We start from the raw sequence: 21,659 nt of genomic DNA, 5'->3' as shown, positions 1-21,659 counted from the left end.
TAATGTCCTCGAAATATATTAACGTTTTATAACCGAAACGATACTTGAATTGTAAATAAAAGAATCTGGTTTAATTGTAGTCTTAAGTCATCTGTTACTTGAATATAGAAATTGGAATATTTAAAACAAATTTACAGTATTTTATTATACAGGGTGGGGGAAAAAATCACTTAATACCCTGCTATAAAATATAGAATGTACCCAAAGTTAATTCGCTCGTGTCAGGAATGGATTACACGAGAATTTTCTCAAATTTAAACCAATAATTTTTCTATAAACACACTTTTTACAATCTGTGGCGAAAATATAAACATTATATTATCATATAAGTGCAATTATTCTGGCATTTTTACAAGATTTTTTTTATTTAAACAAGTTTTATATGAAGTCTTTCGTACATAAAGGATAACAACTGCGATCTTGTACGGGGTCGTCACAACCTATCCAACACGGATCAAACATTAATAGTAGACCAGTATTAATTAGTAATCGTTGACTGTCCTCTCTCCCAGGAAGAGGTCAACGACTATTTTTGGTCGAATTAATTCAATTCTCTTAACATATTTTAGAAATTTTTTATTCTTCTAGTGTACATAATATAAAGAATTGTGTTAAAATTGGTCACTCGGTGTGATAAACCCTTACGTAATATAACCTGTGTAGTTATATAAACAAATACTATAGTATAATAGACGGGTTAGAAGAACGAAATAATGTAATAATCTTAATCTTTGTTGTTATTATTATTTTTTCCTGGGTAACGTCGGGATCATCTGCTAGTATACAGTTATAGATTTTCACTTTAAGTTATTATGTTATTTTTCTTTTGTCTCGGTAAAGACTGAGAGGGCTTTTTTAATCGTATCAATTGTAGATTCGACCAGACCCACGACGTGGGCAGCAGAATAGTGAGATATTCGGGACAAACCACCCATGAAAAATTCTTGGGAAGTTGCTCATTCGGATTCGAACCCAGATCACTAGAAGCGGTTGATTGACGTCTTTGTTGTTTCGTCTCTCTAGTCATTAAGCTGTTTATACTATAACGTTTACATAAAAAAAACAATAATAAACTAGATAAAATTTCATATATTACTTAATCAACAAGCTGAGAGTTATTCAAACAATTTAAATGAATTGTTATCAGAGAAAACACGCATCTATTACCATATGTTTCTAATTTTCCGACAAAAGAAAAATCAGTCGGAATTTAAGAAAATCTTTTATTTTTTCAAAATTTAAGACAATTTTCTGAAAAATTATTATTATTTTTTTTTAACTAAAATTTTATGAAGAAAAAAATTAATTTATTTCTGAAAAATCAATCATTTCACGTAATAAAACGAATAAAAATTAATATATAATTTAAATAGAAAAAACTTTGATTAATAAAATCAAAGAAAAATATCGAAAGCAATTTACTAAATGCATATATTAAAGAAAATTATATTTGAATTTTGCGCTTGCGTATTATCTCGCCAACATCTATTGACTTGGAAATGCGGAGAAGTGTGGCGAGTATCGGACATCTCTTACAACTTTACAATAATAATAATAGTAATAATAATAAGACACTAATAAATAAGTAAAAACATTCCGGCGAATGCTATAAATGATGCTGAAACAACGTAGAATTAACAAGAAAAATGTTGTAAATGGGGAATAATTTGTGCGTAAATCACGAGAAATCTTCTTCTTCTTCTTCTTCTTACGTATTGGATCAGATTATCAGCGAAAATCCGGATGAAGAACAAAATCCTATATATTCTCTAGCCAATTATAAAAAAGGTGGTATACTTATTAATACTTACAATCAAAAAGGTAAGGAAGGAGTAGGAAAATTTGCTAGAGAATTTCTACCGAAATTTTTCGAAGATAAGAATTTCACTAACGAAAAAGATCAGGTAAATTTTTAATAATATTTTCGCTTTTTGTAAAGAAAAATAAATCATTTTTACAGGTGGTGAGATTCATTTATTATTGTGTATACGTATTGTTTTCAGATTTCCGTATCTTTAGATGGTCCTATGCATAAAAGACTATGGAAATTAGAGAGTAGAGGTTTATTAGGAGAAAGTCTTTTGCATATTCTTGTCATCTGCAACACGCCAACGCATACAGAAATTGCATTAACTTTGTTGGAATTGTTTCCTAATTTGGCTTTGGATATTATCGAAGGAGACGAATACTTTGGTAATGTTTTTTCTTTTTATTTTAGAACTTACCCTAATTTATTGGTTATTAAGACTTAAATTTAAAGTAAATAAATAAAATTAATTTATATAAATAATTTAATAATAATTCCCATTAAAAATAATCGAATTTTTAAATAGAAAAACTCGTTTATTTTTGTTTCTGGAGTGACTCCAAAGATATACTCAGTCACTTGTCAAGCAACTGCCAGTTTTCAACGCTAACAAGAAGTCAAGATATAAATTCTAGCATTTATTTTAATTAAATGTCATATACATACAAAAAAAAAGACATGACATCTTTATTTTTGTACGTTCTTACGGCGTGTCATCATCCTAGTTTGATGACATCTTGAAAAGTTCTTCAGTATTCTTCAGTAGAAAATTAATTTTATCAAATAACATTTTAATTTCGAGTATTTTTAGGTGCCAGTGCATTGCACTTGAGTATCGCCTATCAGAATTTGAAATTATCGAAGATGTTAATTGAGAATGGTGCAGATATCTTTCAGAGAGCCACTGGACGATTCTTTAAACCTACCGATCAGCAATCGGCGGTTCCTAAAAAACAGACAAATTTTCACGGTTTGTATATATATTTTTAAAAATTATTTTACATTTTTTAGAAAATTAAATATGAATTTTTTCTTTATTAGGTTTATTTTATTTGGGCGAATACCCTTTAGCGTGGGCGGCATGTTGTGAAGACGAAACAGTTTATAATTTGTTGATAAAATATGGAGCAGATCCCAACATGACTGATAACTTTGGCAATATGGTCCTGCATGCTATTGTAATTAGCGACAAGCAGGTTGGTAATTTTTAATTGTAATAAAAAAAATACTTTAATATTAATACCTTGAACAATGTGCCAATGGGATCGTCCATTAATTACGTGTACAATTTTTCAGCCACTTTTGGCCCTCCTCCCTTTCTGTTGTGTTCAATGATGTTACTTTTGTCAAACTCCCTCCTCTTTACGTGTATAATAGTTTGTGAATTCCTTAATATTGAAGAAATGATTTTAAAAAGTTTTGCAAAGCTTATAAAAGCAAATTCGTATGCCATTAATACCACTACAGTGCCTCGTCTATGTAGATCATGTAGTTCATGTAGTCCTTGTAGATAAATCCTCCATCTCCTCCCTCCCTTAAACTGTACACATAATTAATGGAAGACCCCCAAATCTTCCTATTAATCAAGATATCTTATAGAAATATAGCCTTAAATTTAAACAGGACTTCTATTTAATTTCAGAGTATGTATGGTTACGCATTAAAACATCCAACGAAACCAGCAAAGGACGATATTTTGAATAAATATGGATTAACTCCTTTGGCCTTGGCCTGTAAATTAGGTCGAAACAAAATATTTCGAGAGATGTTAGAACTTCGGTCGTTCGTAAGTCTATTATTATCGTATTTGATTACTTTTTATGAAGCGAGAATATATAATAAGGCTTTTATATAAATAATAAATGAAAATATCGATACAATCGACTATAAACATTCTTACACTTTCTATTTGAATTTTTCTCGAATTTTCATCATAATGAGGAATTGGGCCTATATTAGCCTATTGATTACACTTTTAAATGATTAAAATCTAATTTATTATAATGAAATTAAGTAAAATGTAGGCTTTGACTATAGTTTTTGCAATCAGAACTTGAAAAAGATTACACCATTGTGGGTTTAGCCGAATCCACGATGAATACAGAAAAAGGTCCTAACTTATTTCGTATGATTATTCTTCACATTTATTATCGTATGGTCTCTGACAGGGCAGCCAGTACATTGGAGTACTTGTGGGACATGCTACCCCTTTTCGTTTCGGTTGCCCTTTTCCCAATCTCAAGAAGTCTCTAGACAACAGAAAATTCGTAACTTCTAGCCTATTCTGAAAATATAAAAAAAACTAATGAAAGATATTTGGCCATTGAACTAATGCATGTTGACCAAAACCCCATTCGTGTTTTCGAGGCCAATTTAGCCCCGAGTGAATATTGGATTCGACGTTGGATCATAGAATTTGAAGCTCCTTACATAATATACGATATCCTTTTTTATAATTTATGCCCTTCCTTTTTCATAGTCTGCGGGTGCTGCTGACCTTTGGTTATACAAAAAACATCATATTTATATCACTAGAAGACATATACATAAAAAGTACAAGATATATGATGTGAACCATCGTATATCTTCCACTAGAGTCTTGGTCTTATCCCTCTCCGAAAGCCATGAAATGCGTGAATACAAATGCATCACTTATTAAATACAGTATACTTTTATTTATACTTTTCTTACATAAAACACTACATTTCGTAGGTTCATCTATATCCAAGGCTAGAGCCAAAGTCCCTTGCTGGCCGACATCCTTCAACCTGGATCTATTAGTAACTGATGTATTATTATTAATTTTCAAAATATTTTAATGATTAGTCAACATCTTATTATAAAAAAAATAATACTAATAAAAAAATTCTCTTACACCAGATTTTGAAATTAGATAGAAATACAGGCCTACAGTACATTAAAATGTCGATTTATTTTCAATTCTTTTAAATGATATTTATGTATACGTTACTCATATTAATTAATGTTAGAGATAACGAGGTTCTTGTAATCAAGAACGTCGTTATCTTTGGGCGTCGTAGAGGTCATGAGAGATCGGACTGTTTAAGTTGTTGAGGCTCCAATACAAACACATATACACTTATATACTGTATATATACACAGTATTATGTATAAAAAATAAATGCATATTCTTCTTAATGTACAGTACAAGAAATACAATGGAATAAATCACTTGTAACAAATGTTTTGAAGGTCCTCCTGTGTTAGGGCCTGTTCACAATAATCTATTTCTTCCTGTATTTTTAATTTTACTTATTATAATTAATTATAAAATATTAAATTGTAACTAATAAATTTTTTAAAAAATATATGCAGATTATATTTATAATATTTAAATATTTAAGATAGTTTTCAGTATTCAGATTATTCTTAAAGATAAAATGGATAATTTTAAAAAATTCATTTTTATATATCTATAAATAGTTATGAAAATGATTATATTCCTATTAAATTTAAATAAGTTTATAATTTATTTAAGTTATAAAGTTTTTAAATTGATTAAATGTACATTAACATCCAGACAAAATATGATTAATTAATGATTATACGCCCAGTTAACCTTATTCTGGTGTTTAATCTAGATTAATGAAATCAAAATATGGGCTTTAACTTTTAATGTGGACTACATGCAGATTTTACAATTCCAGTATATATATATATATATATATATATATAGAAATACTGAACATTTATATCGAATTAAANTTTCTTTTATATATATATATATATATATATGTAAAGTCAAGAGTCAAGACACAAGTATTAGTCATTTAACTTTTAATCTGTTTATATTCAGATATTAACAATTATAATAAAGAAATATTTGCTTTATTTCTTTCATTCATTATTTACTATAGCCTAAAATAATTGTGTGTGGCTATTATTGGTGCTTAGGTGTTCTTAAATGATGAAAATTTGATATAAAGTACTGTAATACATGCGGAAGCAGCATTTAATGGGGGGAAAATACGTTAAAAATGGTCAAAATTACTTTTTCTTCTTCTTCTCCTCCTCCTCCTCTTCCCCATCCTATTACCATGTGAGGAGATTAATCGTGATCTGTGCGATAGAAAAGACTGATTTTCAGACTAGTTAAAGAGGGGCTGTTGATAAATTATGTAACGCAGATAAGGATAATAGTTGTGTAGTGTATGTAGATAGTCGTTACGATGCGTTACAAAGGAGTGGGATGTTTACAAAAACGTTACGTAATGCTAGAGGGTTTTTTTTTACTCTTTCCGCTTTGTGGGCACAAGAGGACCTCTTTTCAAGTCCATTATAGGCTTTCTAAAAAGGCCAGGCCCACGATGGGGTGGCCGAACACATAGTCGTGTATTATTCCTTAGTAGAATTAAGGAGATTGATTGAGGATATGCGTTACGTAATTTTGGGAGTGGGTATGTATGAAAGCGTTACGGAGAGTTACAGGGGGTAAGATTCTTGTTGAAAAGTACAAAAATATCGTTATGTAATACAACAGATTGTGTTTGTACAGTGCAAAATGTCTGCAACGTTCGCATTGCATATAACTTACCGAAGTTTGCGAAAATATAACAAGTTTCGATAATCCGACTCTTGTCTCGTAGATGCCGGATTAACGAACTTCTACTCTATATATTTGTGTAGTAAAATGTCTGACGGATATAAGGGANATAAAAGAAAGAGAATTGAGCTGTTAATTTGTTTTTTTTTAGAATAATTTATTTCTTTGTAATTAAATTTGTGTGAAAATTGTGGGTTTGGTAGAATGTGGCAACGCAACTTACGGGCGATTAGCCTCTCCAGAGGACTTTTAATGGAAAACTGGCCCCTATTTGGGTGTTAGATGGGTGAAGATATGGGAAAAAGGCTCTTATTTGGGTGTTAAATACGCGACGATATGTGAGAACTGGCCCCTATTTAAGTGTTAATAATTAAAATTATAACGTGATTTTCAAAAATGGTGTTAACATGTTAGAAATAATTATATTTTTTAAGTTAATTGCGATTTTCTTTACAACGGTTAAGTAACTAAAGATTTTAATTACAATCTTAACTATGAATTATCATTTCTTTAGGAATTTTGGAGATACAGTACGATCACGTGCTGTGGTTATCCCCTGAATGCATTGGATAGTTTACTTTCAAATGGAAAAACAAGTGATTTTACTTTTAAATTTTACTTAAAAATATAAATTAAACAAATACTTAATTTTTTAAATGAACTAAAGTTCCATAGTCGAACTTCGATTTAGCGCCATTTTTGTTTACTTTTAAAACTGGCATTAAATCGAGCGTGATTCTAAACCAGTGGCTCCCTCGTCATCCTGCTGCTCCATCGTGGGCCTGACCTAAGCCATAATAAGCTTGCTAAAAAAAAAAGGCCCTCCTAGTGTCAGCTCGGGAAAGTTTAAAAAAAAACTAGTGGCTGATTAGGACGTTTCGGGAGCCCAACTCACAGAAGATTGGGGCCCCTCTACACAATGTCGTAGCGAGGAGGGTGCAAGGGAGTGTATCATGCACCGGGTGCCACTCGCAGAGGGACGCCCAAATGGTCTCCAAGACAAACTATATGTGTTTCTGGAGGGGGAGGGGGCGCAAATAAAGTGTCGTGCCCCGGGTGCCAGTTATGTTCGCTACGCCACTGTCTCTACATAATTTTATATCATAAACTAATAACGTCTAGATGTACTATTACAACGGCAAAAACTGCTTTTTTTCCTTCCAATTCCCTCTAAGAATGCCACACGTAGGCCTAACTACTGAACCTCTGGTCACGTATCTAGTGAGCCACGAGTGGCCTCTAAACATGTAACCTCACGTACTGTACGTAGTGAGCAATCCGGCACGGCACTGAACTAAAATACTGTACTTCAAATAAGAATTATATAGGCCTAGTAATGAGGCCTGCATATAAGTTTGAGTTTGCAATTGAAAATCATGTGATTCGATGATAACAATGTAGTTTGCAATGCGAAATCCAACGTTTAGCAATTCATGGATAATGATGGATTCTGTATTTGTTACCACTTTAAGAGGTTTGGCGCTATATCGAGGTTTGACTGTATTCAGGTTACTAATTTCCTTTCTAGTAAGAAATTATAATGGAATTTATGATAAATTTTGAAAGATTTTAAACTATATTCGTATATTTTCAGATTGGAATTCAGCTATACTTATAATTTTAAGTGGAAATACAAATGAGCATTTAGATATGTTAGACGGTGGCGTGATCGAAAGACTTCTGGAAGAAAAATGGAAGACCTTTGCTAGAGTAAATACACTATTTTTGAAGTTTACTTCTGCTTGAAAATAATTGATATTTTTATACCAGATGATCGTAAGTACAGTATCCCTGTTCAATGATGTATAAAGACTTATTTGACAGTCCAAGTGCATCCAAATCGGGTATGGTGATATTTCATAACACGCAGAAGACATTTCCGTAGAAAATAGTACGAAAACTCTCTACTATGCCATTTTTTTGGCACTGCATACAATGAAAAACAGTATTTTTGTATAAGCATACGTGTTGCAGCCAAGTTATAGGTATGATTGCAGCCACAATTGTTGAATGTCATTCTTATCAGCTACGTGGATTATCACTTTGCCAAAACGTGATTTCTTGAGTTGTTTTGTGGAAACAACGTCAATGCTGCGGCTGCACTTTGGAAATTTTGTTGTTGTAAAAATTTATGCGGAGGACCATTGATTCCACAAAGTCTCAAGAGAATAAACTCGATTCAAGAAACTGGATATATGGGAGGGAGTTCAACCCAATGAAAGGTTCAAATCTATCACTTCATAAATCGTTGACGACGTTATCACATTTGTTTCTGAATAATCAATGAATAATGTTGCAGGCTCCAGCAATGCACGTTAGATATATCATATATACTGGGCGCGTGAAAGATATTAAGAAAGTTGGTGCATTATTACCTGTATAAGATCATACACAACCAGCTTGCTGCTTGCTGCTTACGGGGAAATTCGACTGACATTTGCATTGATTTTGCTTGTCAAAATGAAAGTAGATTTTTTATGGCATGGACAAGCCGCGAGTGTGGCCAATATGGAGCAACGAGGCACGTTTTCAGTTCAGTAGAACAGTGAACATCCATAACTTAGGCCACAGTAAACCTTTGTTTTCTATCAGATTTTACTGCATCACTTAAAGTTACAGTCTGGCATGGATTCATAGGCGTATTTATCCTTGAACCATTCTTCGTCGAAGATATTAGTACCAATGAGCTTGTGACATAATCTGTGATGACCCAAAAATATGGAGAAATCTTCAATACTTTTGTAACAACCCAACTGCAACAGTGACATCGCCTTGAATCGACCACTTTCATGCAAGATGGAATGTATCTACCTATTTCATCGATAACAGAGTGATTAGTTGCGCATTTCCTCCTGCCTGGCCACTTAATTCTTTAGATTTTAATTCGTATGCTTTTTTGTTTTGGGGACATTTTTTTGTTGTTGGGACATTTAAAAGTGTGGTTTATCGGGGACCTGTTGCTAATTTGGCAGCTTTGAAAGACAGTATCATATTAGATCTCAGAAGATCGAAGATAGTCAGAGGATCGAACACATTGTTTATCGCCTTCAGGTTTTACACCTTTAAAATGACATCCACATTGAGCAGTACCCGCTGCATCGCTAAGATCACTGTAGAGCACGAATGTCTTGAAGAAATGAAATGTTTTTTTTTCTTGCAGCGCCAAAAGTGCCACAATGGTGAGTAGTGGTACTAATTTCTTTCACAGAATGTCTTGCAATGCCCTGAAATGCCAGATTTGGTTGTAGTTGGACTTCTCTCTATAGGGAATTGAATAGGGGTACTTTAATTAATTACAATAATTACAGTACATGTGTGTGTTTGTGTGTATGTGTTTATTTATTATCAACGGATTTCTTCTTATTATATATATTAAATATATAAAACCCTTAAGTTATTTTTCCAAACTAATATATAATTTAAGACTTATTTATATAACTTATATAATTATCATCGATTTAATAACAAAAACAAAAGAGATGTTGGTACCTTCGATCAATTTCCAGGGTCACATTAGCTGTATACGCGTTACGCCTACGCCTCTGTTAAATTATACAAACGAATTATTATCATTTATTATTTAATTTATGACACGAGTTATGTGAGAAAGAATGTATATACATTTAAAAAATATTTACTATATATATATATTTATTTAACGCTACATTTCAAACAGATTATCCTTTGCATACTTAAATAATTTATTAATATAATTTAAAAAAATTTGAAGATAAAATTTATAAATATATTTTAAATTTCAGCGACAATTTATGAAGAGACTATCGTTGATATTTATCCATTTGGTTATCATGAGCATCGCTGTATTTTTAAGAAAAGATATTGGAAAACCCCTCCTCGGTCCGACAGACATACATTCCATGGTAAATATTACATAGAAAATACATTAAATTTTAACCTCATTAAATTTTTAAATTATCTTTTTACTTCTATATAACTTCGAGAAAGTATATCTTGGATAAAGATATAATTTTGGTTAAAGGTACTAAACTCGTGACGTAAATATTCCATTTTTACGTTTCTACGAAGCATTTATAACTTAGTTTCACGTTTCCGAAATTCTCGAGAGTGAAAAGTTGATCAATTTATGACCTCCGACCTCTTAGATGATGAGTAGACGAATAAAAATCAATATTTTTCCAGGAAAATCGAACGAAAATAGGAAAGTGTGTTATCGCTTTGAAGTACACACGCTTCGATAACACAGCTTTTTTCTTAGAAAAAAAAATTTTTTTATATAAAAAAAATATCGTACAATGCATGAACTAATATTAAAGCTTTTAATTTTTTTTTTTTTTTGTTTTCTTTCTTTTCTATTCTTAGTGTCGATATTGTGCAGAGATTGGGACTTGTGTCGGTTGTATAGGATTTGTAATTTTTCAGCCAGCCGAAGAAATTCTAGCTCAAGGATTAGCCACGTTTTTTATTAATGTGGTAAGGATATTTATATTAAATATATTTATAAAATTTAAGATAAATTAAGTATATAAATGCGAATAAAATAAAAATAATTAAATATATAGTTTATATTTTCGACAACAGATGGCAGCAAGTGTATAATGTTTAAATATTTAATTTTTTTTTNTTTAGGTTATAACATTTTTAAATCAATGTAAAATTTGCTTTACTAGGAAAAATATTTTAGAAAATAAGAAAAAAAATTATATTTATGCATTTTATTTTAGTATCAATCAATATATCTTGTTTTTAAATAAATACCATTCGTAAAATTGACTTTTTTCTCTTTTTTTTCCTTTTTTGTACTTCCTTCATCGATTTTTATTCTGTTTATTAATTTACTAACATTTTCTAGATGAAGATAGCAAGAAAATAATTATAATATTGCAAAAGAATAATTATATTTGATCCCTTTTCTCTGTTTAATTATTTAAAAAACAGTGAAAATAATTTTTTATAGGCCCGAAAATAATTTCTTATAGGCCTTATTAATGTAAAGTTCAACAGTAACTAGTGAAAATGCATGAAAAAAAACCATATAATTTTATTTTTAAGCTTATTGTATTACCAAAAAAATATATTTTATAACCATTTTTATATAATTTTTTAAATTAATAATGTATATTTATAATCAGGGCCTGAGAGAAGCGAGGTGGGGCCTGTCTAGGTCTTATTATAGGCTCGAGTCTTACATATTTAGGGTCTTTAAAAACGTGTTATAAATCATTGAATTTCTTTTATATTAAGATGAAAAACTCATTGCTTATTACTGTTTAATATACTGCAGACGTATCTCTCTCAATCTCTAACAGGCCTTTATAAATGTGGGCCCCGTCCTTCTCCGAAAGCCAATAAAACTAATAAAAATTGAGTTATAATCATAATTTATATTACTTTTATATTATGTTTTTTTATATAAAATACTAAATTTTAGATCTTTTTTAATGTCTAGTATCAATAGCTTAACTAGATATTAGGGGGCCAATTAGAACATACAAACCTCCTGTACCATTATGGATGTAGCCACTAATGCTATGGATGAAGACTAAACTGTTAGATGCATTTCCTGTACTTATTTGATTTATTCTTAATTAATTAATTTAATAAGTTAATGGGTTTCGGGTAGACTATACAGAAGGGGGCACGAGCTATAAAAAAAGGGGACATCGTATATTATTTAAGAAGCTTCAAACTCTGATTCAATGTCGGATCAGCGCTTTCACAAGTCGCAAATTCCCTGTTATTTGTTGATAATGGAATTTTGGACCCCTTGGGGTTTAGAAAAAGGGGTAACACAGACAAAAAGGAGTACTTGCTTAAGTGCCCCAATGTACGGGAGCCTTCGGGCCCCTCTTTGGTTACGCTACCTAATCACACGACTTTTATACTATAGTTTTTCATCGCTTGATCGCAAAATAACAATAAACAATAACACATATTATTGAATATTTTCCAACTTATATTATTATATTTACGTTAAGATAAAGGATTATTTTCGTAGATAAAATTGTAGAAAATTTTTTAGATAATTGTATATTAAAAAATTACGTAATATAACAAATGTAAAACGTGTATTTTGCACACATCCGACTTACGAGGTGTGTGTTTTTTTTTAATTTTTTAAAATGTAATAACTTCCGTTTCCTGTTTTCAATCGTTTTGAAAAATCAATAGTGTCATCGTGCGAAAGTAACGAATGTTTTTTTGAAAATCAAATTGTTTCTCACTACGTTAAGCCATGTTTTACTTAAAATAATACAGTAAAATCGGTCGTAGAAGCGTGGATATTATTTTTTAAATCCAGTAGAAAAGTTTAAGGTGCTTTAAAATATATATAATTTTTCCTTGAAAATAAAGAATTTTTCCATATAAAATATATATATATATATTTTTGTATAAAACATAAAAGAAGAAATGCCAAGTGGTGTTCAGTTAAATCACTTCATGATCCATATCGTATAATTTGTGATTTATACAAAGAAATATGAGGAAGTATCGTTAGAAAATTATCGATGTGACGATTTTATATGAGAATATTCTATCAAAAAATTACCATTTTATTATAATATTAGCATATACTTATCAGATGAATGGGTTTATGATCCTTAATTATGCCTAAATAATGGTTTTAAGTCCCCGTAAAAATGGCTTCACTATGAAAAGCCTTTAAATCCAGGCTATCTGTGAAAGCTTGAAGTTAAAGGCTTTTCATAGAGGAGCCATTTTTAGGGGGTCTTCTCATAGAGAGTCGTTTGCTCTGAAGTTCCTCTGAGAGGCCCTACTTTGCAACAGGGATTTTCAGAGGACTTCATGTTTATGAAATCCTCAAAAAATTTGTTATGAATTATTAATTCTATTGAATTTTTTGTGTATTAAGAAAAAAAATAAAGCTTATATTTTTGTTTTCAAAGAGAAAAATGATACTTTTACACCTAAAATTAAACGATTTTAATCATTTTAAGAATAAATTTATACAGGAAAACACGAATAATTTCATATTAATCTTTATTTTAAATACATTCTGAATCCGTTGAGCATTTTAATTAAGTTAAATTTATGTTTATAATTAAATAATTTTAATTCGAAATAGTTTAAGTAATTTTTAGGTTAAATAACACGAGAAATATATTTCCAGTAATTTCAACGTCCGATTTCACGCATTGTAATTCTCTAAATCTCTTAAACACTGGGACAATGCAATAATTAAAACGTTGAAATGTTACGGTTTAGAATGCAACGATCTAAATTCCATGAAGATTATTTCTTTAATAATTTTATACAATTTTTTTTTCTAGTTTTTAAAATATTTTGTTTCATAAAAGAAAGAGAATTGAGCTGTTAATTTGTTTTTTTTTAGAATAATTTATTTCTTTGTAATTAAATTTGTGTGAAAATTGTGGGTTTGGTAGAATGTGGCAACGCAACTTACGGGCGATTAGCCTCTCGAGAGGACTTTTAATGGAAAACTTGTCCCTATTTGGGTGTTAGATGGGTGAAGATATGGGAAAAAGGCTCTTATTTGGGTGTTAGGTACGTACGATATGTGAGAACTGGCCCCTATTTGGGTGTTAATTAAAATCATAACGTGATTTTCAAAAATGGTGTTAACATGTTAGAAATAATTATATTTTTTAAGTTAATTGCGATTTTCTTTACAACGGTTAAGTAACTAAAGATTTTAATTACAATCTTAACAGGGTAATCCACTTATTTAACGTTGTAAAGACTAAACTGTACCAGTCGACCCCCCTATAACACTGTTGATTTTTCCATTTTTTATATGAATTCTATGTTATACGAGTCACTTAGATTTTACAAATATGTGTGCTGGGCTGTGAACGGCTCATGTATTTGTAAAATCTAAGTGACTCGTACAACATAGAATTCATATAAAATGGAAAAATCAACACTGTTATAGGGGGGTCGACTGGTAATTAATTAACTAAAAATATATAATTATTTTTATTGTATTTCTATTATTTTTTCACCAATTTTAAATAATTAAAACACGATGTTTTAAACAATTTTCGAAAAACAAAACTCAGTTAATTGACCTTTCGGCAACTATAAAATAATAATGTTTAGTCTAATTTTTTAATTAAATAATTATTTTAATTAAGTAATTTACTTTTAATTATGTATGTAAATTACTATAACATAATTAGTGGGAATTTTCTTTATAAAATTTAAAATTTTTTCATGTTTAAGAATTTATCATATAAAATAAAATATTAAATCATAAATTTTGATTCGTATGAGAAATATCCAGGACCAAATAGAAAGTGTACAGATAGGGCCTTTGATCAGAACTGCAGACACAGAAAGGCCCCAAAATTCAATAATCAATGGAATAAATTATATGAGTTTGATATAAATTAAATTTTCATTTAAAATGTGGTAAAAGATTTGTTATTTATTTAATCTAAGCGTGAACCCACGCCCCAGAAACTGGGTTTTCGCCTGACCAGAGTGGGGTTTTCCGGTTCTTTTCACGTGTCTAACACCTAAATAGCTGACCACTTTTGATACCCTGAAGTCCCCTTCGCAGCCAATAACAACAGGGCAATGTCCAAAAAAGCTTTTTTAGGGCCCCTCTGAGATTAGGAGCCATTAAGAATGTTCCCCTAACCTTAAGCTTTATTACTTTCATAGTATATTTGCCAGTGTAAGGGCCAGTTTACTATAGAAAGTCCTCTCAGCAGGCAGATTGCCTTACGCCATCAATCCATACATGTATGCTATTTTTATGGCTTTAGATGAAGAGCGAGGCTACACATTTGTGACTTATCACAGTCTCATCTCCTTTCTCTCGGGTTCTCGACTCATATCTAACGTAGAACAAAACCATTGACGAAATATTGATATCTTTCAATATAGGCTAAACCAATATAAATTCTTTACACAGATAAGCAACCCCCCAAAAGCCATCTTTCTACTTTCGTGCATATTAATACTTTTCTGCATTCCTTGCCGATTAACAGGAGATAGATCCACTGAAGATATCCTTTTATCCATAGCTCTTCCTGGATCTTGGCTCTTCTTAATGTTTTTTGCAGGGTAAGACACTTTAAATATTAATATAATGGGCCAAATATAAAAATAAATATAATAAATTGCCTTAATTTAGGGCCATTAAATTGACCGGACCGTTTGTGACTATGATTTATAGTATTTTAACAGGAGATATGTTTAGATTTTCTATCATTTACTTCATTTTCTTACTGGCATTCACCCAAGGTAAGCATTTTCAACATGATATTGTTATTGTAGAAGTATTTAAATGTTTTAAACAATTTGATAACGTAAGAGTTTATTTTTAAACCTTTTTTTCATCCCATTCGTACGTTTACATTTGAAATTAAAATTTAAAAAATTAAATAATAATTCTTATATTAAATTACTCAAATTTTCTGATAAACTTTAATTAAATTTCTTCATTTATTTATGAATTTAATAAATTTAATTATTCTTATTGTTATAATGTTATAATGATAAAGGGAGCTAGTTAGCTGCTCAGGGGGAACCGGGTTCGAATTTAGAGGGTCAAAAACTCCAGGGATTTTTCAGGGGTGATGTATCGGTCCTCTCGCCACCCGATGGGCCTGGCTTAACCTATAATGGGCTTGCTAAAAACACCCTGTTGGTGCCCACAAGGTGGAAAGTGTTTAAAAAATTGGCATTAAAATACTTGTAGAAAGTTTTAAATTATCAAAATATAAATATTTATTAATTATTACAGTTTTATAAAAGCTTTCTCTAACTACTACCATGTTTTGCCTCATCTTTCTTGTACATCTTTATCTTCCTCCTACAGTGATGAGGAAAAATATTATGTATTTCTCCTCATTATTACGAGTAGGATAATAGGCCTATATATAATAATTAATCGGATGTAAGATGCGAGGAGGATGATAAGGAGAAATACTTTATAATACATAATGTTTTTCCTTGTCGTACTTAAGTGTCTTTATCATTTTCCTGAGATGAAGAGGAGAAATATAAATTATTTCTCTTCGTTTTACATACATTATAACACATAAAATTGTTATATGCATTCGTTAAATTGTTTAATTATAAAATATTCTATAAATTAAATATAAAAATAATTTTAATAAATATATTTTTAAATATATTCCAGCATTTTATTTCCTCTTCAAAAGTCAGAAAAGTAAAAGATTTCAAACGTATCCAAAAACTTGGATAACGCTCTTTCAAATGACATTAGGAAATTATGAGGTAAATTAATAAGAAAATAATCTTTAATTAAGGTCGTTAATTAAATAATCGTGCATTAATTTTACATTAAAGTTCCATTAAAATAGTAAATTATTTCTCCATTAACTGTCAAAGTAATCCGATTTATGCGCATAATACATAATTTCCGTTCAAGTAAAGTTTAAGATGACATTTTTCGAGCATCTACAATTAATTCTTGTTATTTGTCTCGTATTTTTCAACAATTTTCTTCACTTTTTATACGAATAAGTGAGGAATTACTTCATAAAATCTCATAAAATTGATAGAGAACTCGCCGAATTAATTTATTAATGTAATGGTATCAAGGATGGTTACTTTTTTTTTAGTATATTTTCGTAACAGGTACGTAAGAATGTCATCAACCGACCCGTTTCCAAGGGTGAAGTTATGGATGATCATACGTGAAATTGCATTATATATTTTATCATTGATGTTATTGGTACGGATATGTCATTTAACTCATAACGAAAGGTTATAAATTTAGATTTATGAAACCTAAATACATTTTGTTACTGCTTAAAAAAATATATATATACCGTATATTACTTATACTTTATCAAAAGGATATTGATCTTGTCACCAGGATATAGATTACATTGCTGATCAAGTAGGATGTGACAGAATTGGATTGGTTTATGGTACGAGGCGAGTGGTGCCCAAACTACGACCCGCCAGTATATTTAACACATCATTCGAGTATGACGTCAGCAGTTTATGGGGGGGGGGAAATACATTTGTATCTCTATTGCTGACAATGGGGGAGGAAGGGTGAGTCTTTGATGACGTGAGATTGCACCCGTCGTTTATTTTTCTCTCCAGTCATCACAAAATTGAAAATAATTCCTTTATATTTGAGGAAAGTTTAAATGTCTGGCCTGATGAAATAATATGGGGGGATACATTGAGCTCCGATGGCTGGTGAGGTGGGGAGAAGAGATAAAAAAAATGATAAATTCTTGGTTATGTGATGCTTTAACAGCCCCTAATAAGTGATAGAAGTTAGCTTATTTTTTGTATATTTTTATATGGAATATTTAACATTTTTGTGGCCCACTTGGTATGCAATTTGGCTCACCAATGGAAAATTTTTGGACACTACTAATATAAGGTAATGCAACACTCGAGCGATCAAACAAAGAGAGTTGTTTGGTAGGATCTTACCCCTGTTTAGGTTGTTAGACACGTGAAGAAAACCGGAAAACCCCACGTGTCCAGCTCGTGGTCAGGCACGAACCCGCGATCAACTATTAACCTTCGGTAGGATGACAGGATACGTCATTAAATTTAACGTTATTTAAATATTAAATGTGGTTTTTTTTATTAGTTAATTAAAAAATTCGAATTGCAAAATACTTGATTCTGACGTAACAGAATTTCTAGAGTAACGTAATTACTTTTATAATTCGAGTTGCATAATCGTGATCTAACGTAGATTAAAGAAAATGCCAGTTGCATGATTGATTGTGAGACTTATTGTAAACATTTTTAAATGTATTTTTCTTATTTCAGTACGATGAAATCCGTCGCACCGTTTATTATTACATCACTCAAGTAGTTTTCACAGTTTTCCTGGTATTTATGCCGATACTCTTGCTAAATATGCTGATCGCCATGATGGGTAATACGTATTGTCAAGTGATTGAACAATCGGAGAAAGAATGGGTGAAGCAGGTAAAACAATCCTTTAATTTGCGTGTAAATAATTCTACGATAAAATTTAATCTTTATTTTCTTTCAGTGGGCTAAAATTGTTGTCGCTCTCGAAAGAGCCGTTAGTCAGAAGAAGGCTCGTGAATACATGCAATGCTATTCTATACCCGTTACAACAGCTAATGATGAACAAGAAAATAGAGCCGTTATGGTTATTAGAAGAAAGTTAAAGTCGAAAGCTAGACAGAGGAAAGGAGCATTATCAAATTGGAAGGTTGTATAGGCAATTTTTAAAATAATTGTTCTATTTACAGTATATACAGGGTCAGAGCCGGTCCTACCATAGGGCGAACGGAGCAGCCGCTCCAGGCGCTAAATGCTATTGGGCGCCTCAGTGGTAAAGAAAATTAAAGGGTATAAATTAGGGGCAACCAAGGGGGCGCCATAATAGGATCTCGCTCCATCTTAAAACTTGCCTCGGGCCGGCACTGTACAGGGTGATCGTAATTGAAGAGTAGATGTTTAGAGCTCTGTGTAGAAAGAACTATTGGGCAAATCCCAACCAAACTTGGTATATACATTGCCCCATGTATGCGGTTTCTATTTTCGGGAGAAAATTTAACTTTAAAATACAACCGCTAGAGCAACATTTAGCGCTGCTGTCAATCTCCTGAAAACACGAAATCATTTTCCTGAAATTCCAGTGGTCAGAGGACCTTTCCGTAAACGTTTTAAGCGTCGAAATTCCTTTAGGTGTAGAGCAAGCATTGCTATTTCGTTGATAGAAAAGTTTAATTAATAAGTAACGTACGATCAGGAGCGAATACCGTGACTATTCAACTGTAACGAACGTTTTGCTACTCCTTTTGTACTCGGAATTCGTTAGGAAACGTGTTTAACATACACATTAAGGGGACAGCAGCGTCAAACTTTGCCCTAGCGGCTAAATTTGAAAGGAAATTTTTATAGTCTTTTCTACAGAGAGCTTTGAACACTTACTCTTTAATTATGAATACCACGTATATTTTACACAGAAATATTTTGAATTAAATATACAAAGCGTATTCCATTGAAAAATTAACAAAAAACAAATGAATGAAGTCGTTACGCATTTTAATTTACGAGTAACATTGTTCTCAGTATTGTAATACTTTACAATTGATAATAAATTTTAAACATATTTTTAAATTTCGTCATCTCTTGGCATTTATTGCAATTAATTTAATTATAAATTTACTTACAGAGAATGGGAAGACGAGTAATTTTTCAATTGAGGAAATCGAAACAAGTGGACACGAATAATGTAGCACAGTTAAATGATATTAACGAGCCGAATGAGAAATTTGATACGGGAAATGAAAAAAATAATAGTGTAAATTCGAATATTCTCACTAGTGGAATGTTAGATAATGTCTGTACAATATTAGAAGCATATTCAATTGATAATTGCTTGGATCCGTCTTCCCCTACTGCACCAAATGTAATGGATAATACACCACAAGAAGATATTATTAAAGAAGAAAAAACAATAAATATAGAAACTTGTCAGTTAGTAAAAAATGTAGAAGAATTAGAAGAAAGAAATACTTTGTCAGAATTAAAAACAAGTATTCAAACCGGTGACATCAAAGAAAAGAAAGAGATAAATGCGAATTTAGAAAGAAAGAAATCTTTGTTGGAATCAGAGTCAAAATTTACAACTAGTGCACTCAAAATCGCATCGCAAGAGATTGTTCTTGCAGAAAAGAAAGATATTAATGCAGTGGAGCAAGAAAGGAAATGCTTTTTGTTAGAATTCGACCAGAAATATTCACGTTCTCTACCTACAATGTCGTCAGAAGATGTAGACGAAAACAAGGAAAAGATACACTTAGAGGATACAAGAAAAGGAACCAAAATAAAAATCTGTAAAAAGCGTAAAAGGCACACATTTACTAAATCAAAAGTAGGAATATTAACAAACGAAAATGAACTCAATCCAGAAAATAGTTGGATAGATAACACGAAATTACATCCAAATAGACCAAAATCTTCTTACAGATCATCGCGTGTAAAGAACCAAGAAAAGAGAACTCCGAAAAGAAAAAGATGTTCAAAGAAAGTTAAAATGTCAGAATCGTCCAGTTTAGAAGAATTAAATCAATATAACATTTCTAAGAATCCAATAAAACAAAAGGGATTGACTCATTGGAGTACGAAAGATGTAGTCGATATGAAATCTCTAGTTGCTTGGAATGAAGATTTTTTTCGGGAAGATCCTTAAAACTTTCAGAGTAAATCGTAATTATGATACGTAGAACTACATTAAACTTTCTATACTTTCCTTAGTATTATATAACTTAAACGCAAAGCGAAGAAAGTATTGATAGAAACAGTTTAATCAGTTTAACAGCACTATTTATATATTGAATGTAGTAAAATTCACCCAATAAAATTTTATTTATATATATTTTTTTATTTTGGAAGAAAGTTACCATTTGATTGTTTATTTTGACGTAAGAATAAAGCGTAGGAGTTTGAAATTCAAAACTATATTCCGTAAACACGAATAAATTCATTTTTTTATATAGGATGTTAGCGAATCGGGTGAACACTATTTATTTTTTTATATCTCGTATATCCGTAGTAAAATTATTTATTATTAATTAACACAACGTTAAAAAGTTGCAAAAAAAATATATATATTTTCTTCTTATTATGAAATTATTCCGTGAAATTGTAGAATTATATTTTTCCTGAAAGTTCATTAACCGTATCACATATCAACTTTTTTAACCATTATAAGAATTAGTTATGGCCATAACGTTAGCAATTTTTTCGTATTAAATTATCTCGGATACTTCTAAAAATTCTTAAAATACTTATTGTATTATTATAAAACTAGTTTATACATAAATTTATAATTATATAGACTTTGCGATAGTATCGCGCTTCGTTTCAATACATCTGTAACGTAGAATAATACAAAAAAAAAATGGCTTTTGTTATGACATTTTTCCTTTATATAACTTATAACAATTGCACTTACGTCATATTAAATCACTAAATATATATCTTATCGAAAGTTTAACGTCATGTGCCTCCACAATAGCTATCTTTAGGCAAACGTTTTTGATTTTAACAGCTGAAAGTTGTTATATTATGTATCTAATTTGAAGAATATCCATTTAAAAAGCCATGGCTCTTCGTATAAAACAGAGGAACACGTGTCGGAGCCTTTGATATCCGGAGCTCCCACAGCGAAGGCTTCTCTACCCGGTTCATGGTAAGGACTACGCGATAAATTTTGATATTTTTGATCCTATTCTACCAAGGAATCAAAATTTATCGCTCGGTCTGTTAATTTTTATGAGTAGAACTTAAAAAAAGCCATGAAATCCATACAAAAATTTGACTTTTTGGTTA

At 30.8% G+C, this 21,659-nt stretch overlaps 1 protein-coding gene across 4 annotated transcripts; it reads left to right on the top strand.

Annotated features, from left to right (window-relative positions):
* Positions 1-1,338: 1,338 nt before the first annotated feature.
* LOC111638036 (transient receptor potential cation channel subfamily V member 5-like) lies at positions 1,339-20,715 on the top strand. 4 transcript variants are annotated; one of them, XM_023383661.1, is made up of 16 exons: positions 1,339-1,904; positions 2,004-2,193; positions 2,619-2,777; positions 2,849-3,003; positions 3,450-3,593; positions 6,886-6,967; positions 7,966-8,081; positions 8,142-8,147; positions 10,133-10,252; positions 10,773-10,823; positions 15,253-15,404; positions 15,475-15,584; positions 16,486-16,583; positions 18,114-18,275; positions 18,343-18,528; positions 19,498-20,715. In XM_023383661.1, exons 1-16 carry the CDS (start codon positions 1,656-1,658, stop codon positions 20,515-20,517), a joined length of 3,000 nt encoding a protein of 999 aa, XP_023239429.1. In that variant the 5' UTR covers positions 1,339-1,655; the 3' UTR covers positions 20,518-20,715. The 4 variants fall into 4 exon arrangements, with proteins under 4 accessions (XP_023239429.1, XP_023239427.1, XP_023239428.1 ...); XM_023383659.1 differs by having other exon boundaries at positions 10,713-10,823; XM_023383660.1 differs by lacking the exon at positions 8,142-8,147 and having other exon boundaries at positions 10,713-10,823.
* Positions 20,716-21,659: the final 944 nt, after the last annotated feature.

The sequence above is a fragment of the Centruroides sculpturatus genome, unplaced genomic scaffold (genome assembly GCF_000671375.1).
Source record: "Centruroides sculpturatus isolate CEXI.00-Female unplaced genomic scaffold, Cexi_2.0 scaffold860, whole genome shotgun sequence".
NCBI lineage: Eukaryota > Metazoa > Arthropoda > Arachnida > Scorpiones > Buthidae > Centruroides > Centruroides sculpturatus.
The sequence above is the reverse complement of the archived record's forward strand: the minus strand, read 5'-3'. Positions and strand labels throughout refer to the sequence as shown.

Excerpts from the sequence above, each read along its gene's own strand:
- LOC111638036 (XM_023383659.1), top strand. The coding sequence starts at position 1,656 with ATGGGGAATAATTTGTGCGTAAATCACGAGAAATCTTCTTCTTCTTCT. Across the intron at positions 2,194-2,618 it reads CGAAGGAGACGAATACTTTG|GTGCCAGTGCATTGCACTTG; the intron begins GTAATGTTTTTT and ends GAGTATTTTTAG. Across the intron at positions 15,585-16,485 it reads CTTACTGGCATTCACCCAAG|CATTTTATTTCCTCTTCAAA; the intron begins GTAAGCATTTTC and ends AATATATTCCAG.